This window comes from Quercus lobata, chromosome 6 (assembly GCF_001633185.2).
Source record: "Quercus lobata isolate SW786 chromosome 6, ValleyOak3.0 Primary Assembly, whole genome shotgun sequence".
In the NCBI taxonomy this organism is placed as follows: Eukaryota; Viridiplantae; Streptophyta; class Magnoliopsida; order Fagales; family Fagaceae; genus Quercus; species Quercus lobata.
Window position 1 is genome coordinate 41,124,425 of NC_044909.1, and position 970 is coordinate 41,125,394.

Below are 970 nucleotides of genomic sequence, written 5' to 3' on the forward strand. Positions count from 1 at the left end.
ATGCCTGTTGACAAAATTTTGGCGCAGATTAAGGATGAGCATTATCTCAAATGGCCAAGGCCATTACATTCGTCCCCTAACGTCTATGACAAGAAGAAGTACTGCTGGTTCCACAAGGATCACAGCCACTACACAGAGCATTGCAGGGACCCAAAGGAACAGATAGAGGAGCTTATATGGAATGGGAAACTGCAGAAGTATGTGAAAAAGGGGGAATCCAGTAGATTTAGAGGCGATAACAAGAACCAGCGTGAATTTTCACCTAGCGACGAGGATCACACGTCCCAACACCCACCAAATGTGATCGGGGAAATCAAGATGATCACAGGTGGCCCATCCACGGGTGGGTCGTTCAAATCCTTAAAGAAAGCGTATCAAAGGCAGGTGAACAGCGTCCATAGGATGCCCCCATTTAAACAGAGATGGACGGACCAAGACATGTGTTTCTCAGATGAAGATGCTAGGGGGGTGAAGCAACCTTATGACGATCCTTTGGTCATAATGCTCGTGATAGAAGGATTCAATACCAGGAGAATTCTTGTGGATAATGGTAGCTCAGCTGACATCATATACCTCTCTGTTTTCCAGCAGCTGAAGCTAGATCTAGGAAGGCTACGCCCATTTGACTCTCCCTTCGTCAGTTTCAGTGGAGACAGGGTGTATCCCAAAGGTATAATGTCACTGACGGTGATAGTGGGGGCTCACCTGAGATAATTGACTCGTTAGCTTGACTTTTTGGTGGTGAATTGCCCTTTATCTTACAATGTGATCATCGGGAGACCCACTCTTAACCGTTGGAAAGCAGCCACGTCTACTTATTGCTTAAAGGTAAAGTTCCCAATAGAGAACGGTGTGGGCGAGGTGAAAGAGGATCAAGTATTGGCCAGGAAATGCTATTGGGCAATGTTAGCTGCAATAGAAAACCATACATGGATGATCGAGGAGAAGGAGGAAGATAAAGTGGAAGCCC

The 970-nt window shown here is 46.2% G+C and overlaps 1 protein-coding gene across 1 annotated transcript; it reads left to right on the forward strand.

The window, feature by feature from the left end:
- LOC115950290 lies at nt 1-714 on the forward strand. Its single transcript, XM_031067511.1, has one exon. It carries the CDS (start codon nt 1-3, stop codon nt 712-714), a length of 714 nt encoding a protein of 237 aa, XP_030923371.1.
- Nucleotides 715-970: the final 256 nt, after the last annotated feature.

Bases quoted from the DNA above. Each gene is read 5' to 3' on its own strand.
- LOC115950290 (XM_031067511.1), top strand. From the start codon at position 1: ATGCCTGTTGACAAAATTTTGGCGCAGATTAAGGATGAGCATTATCTC.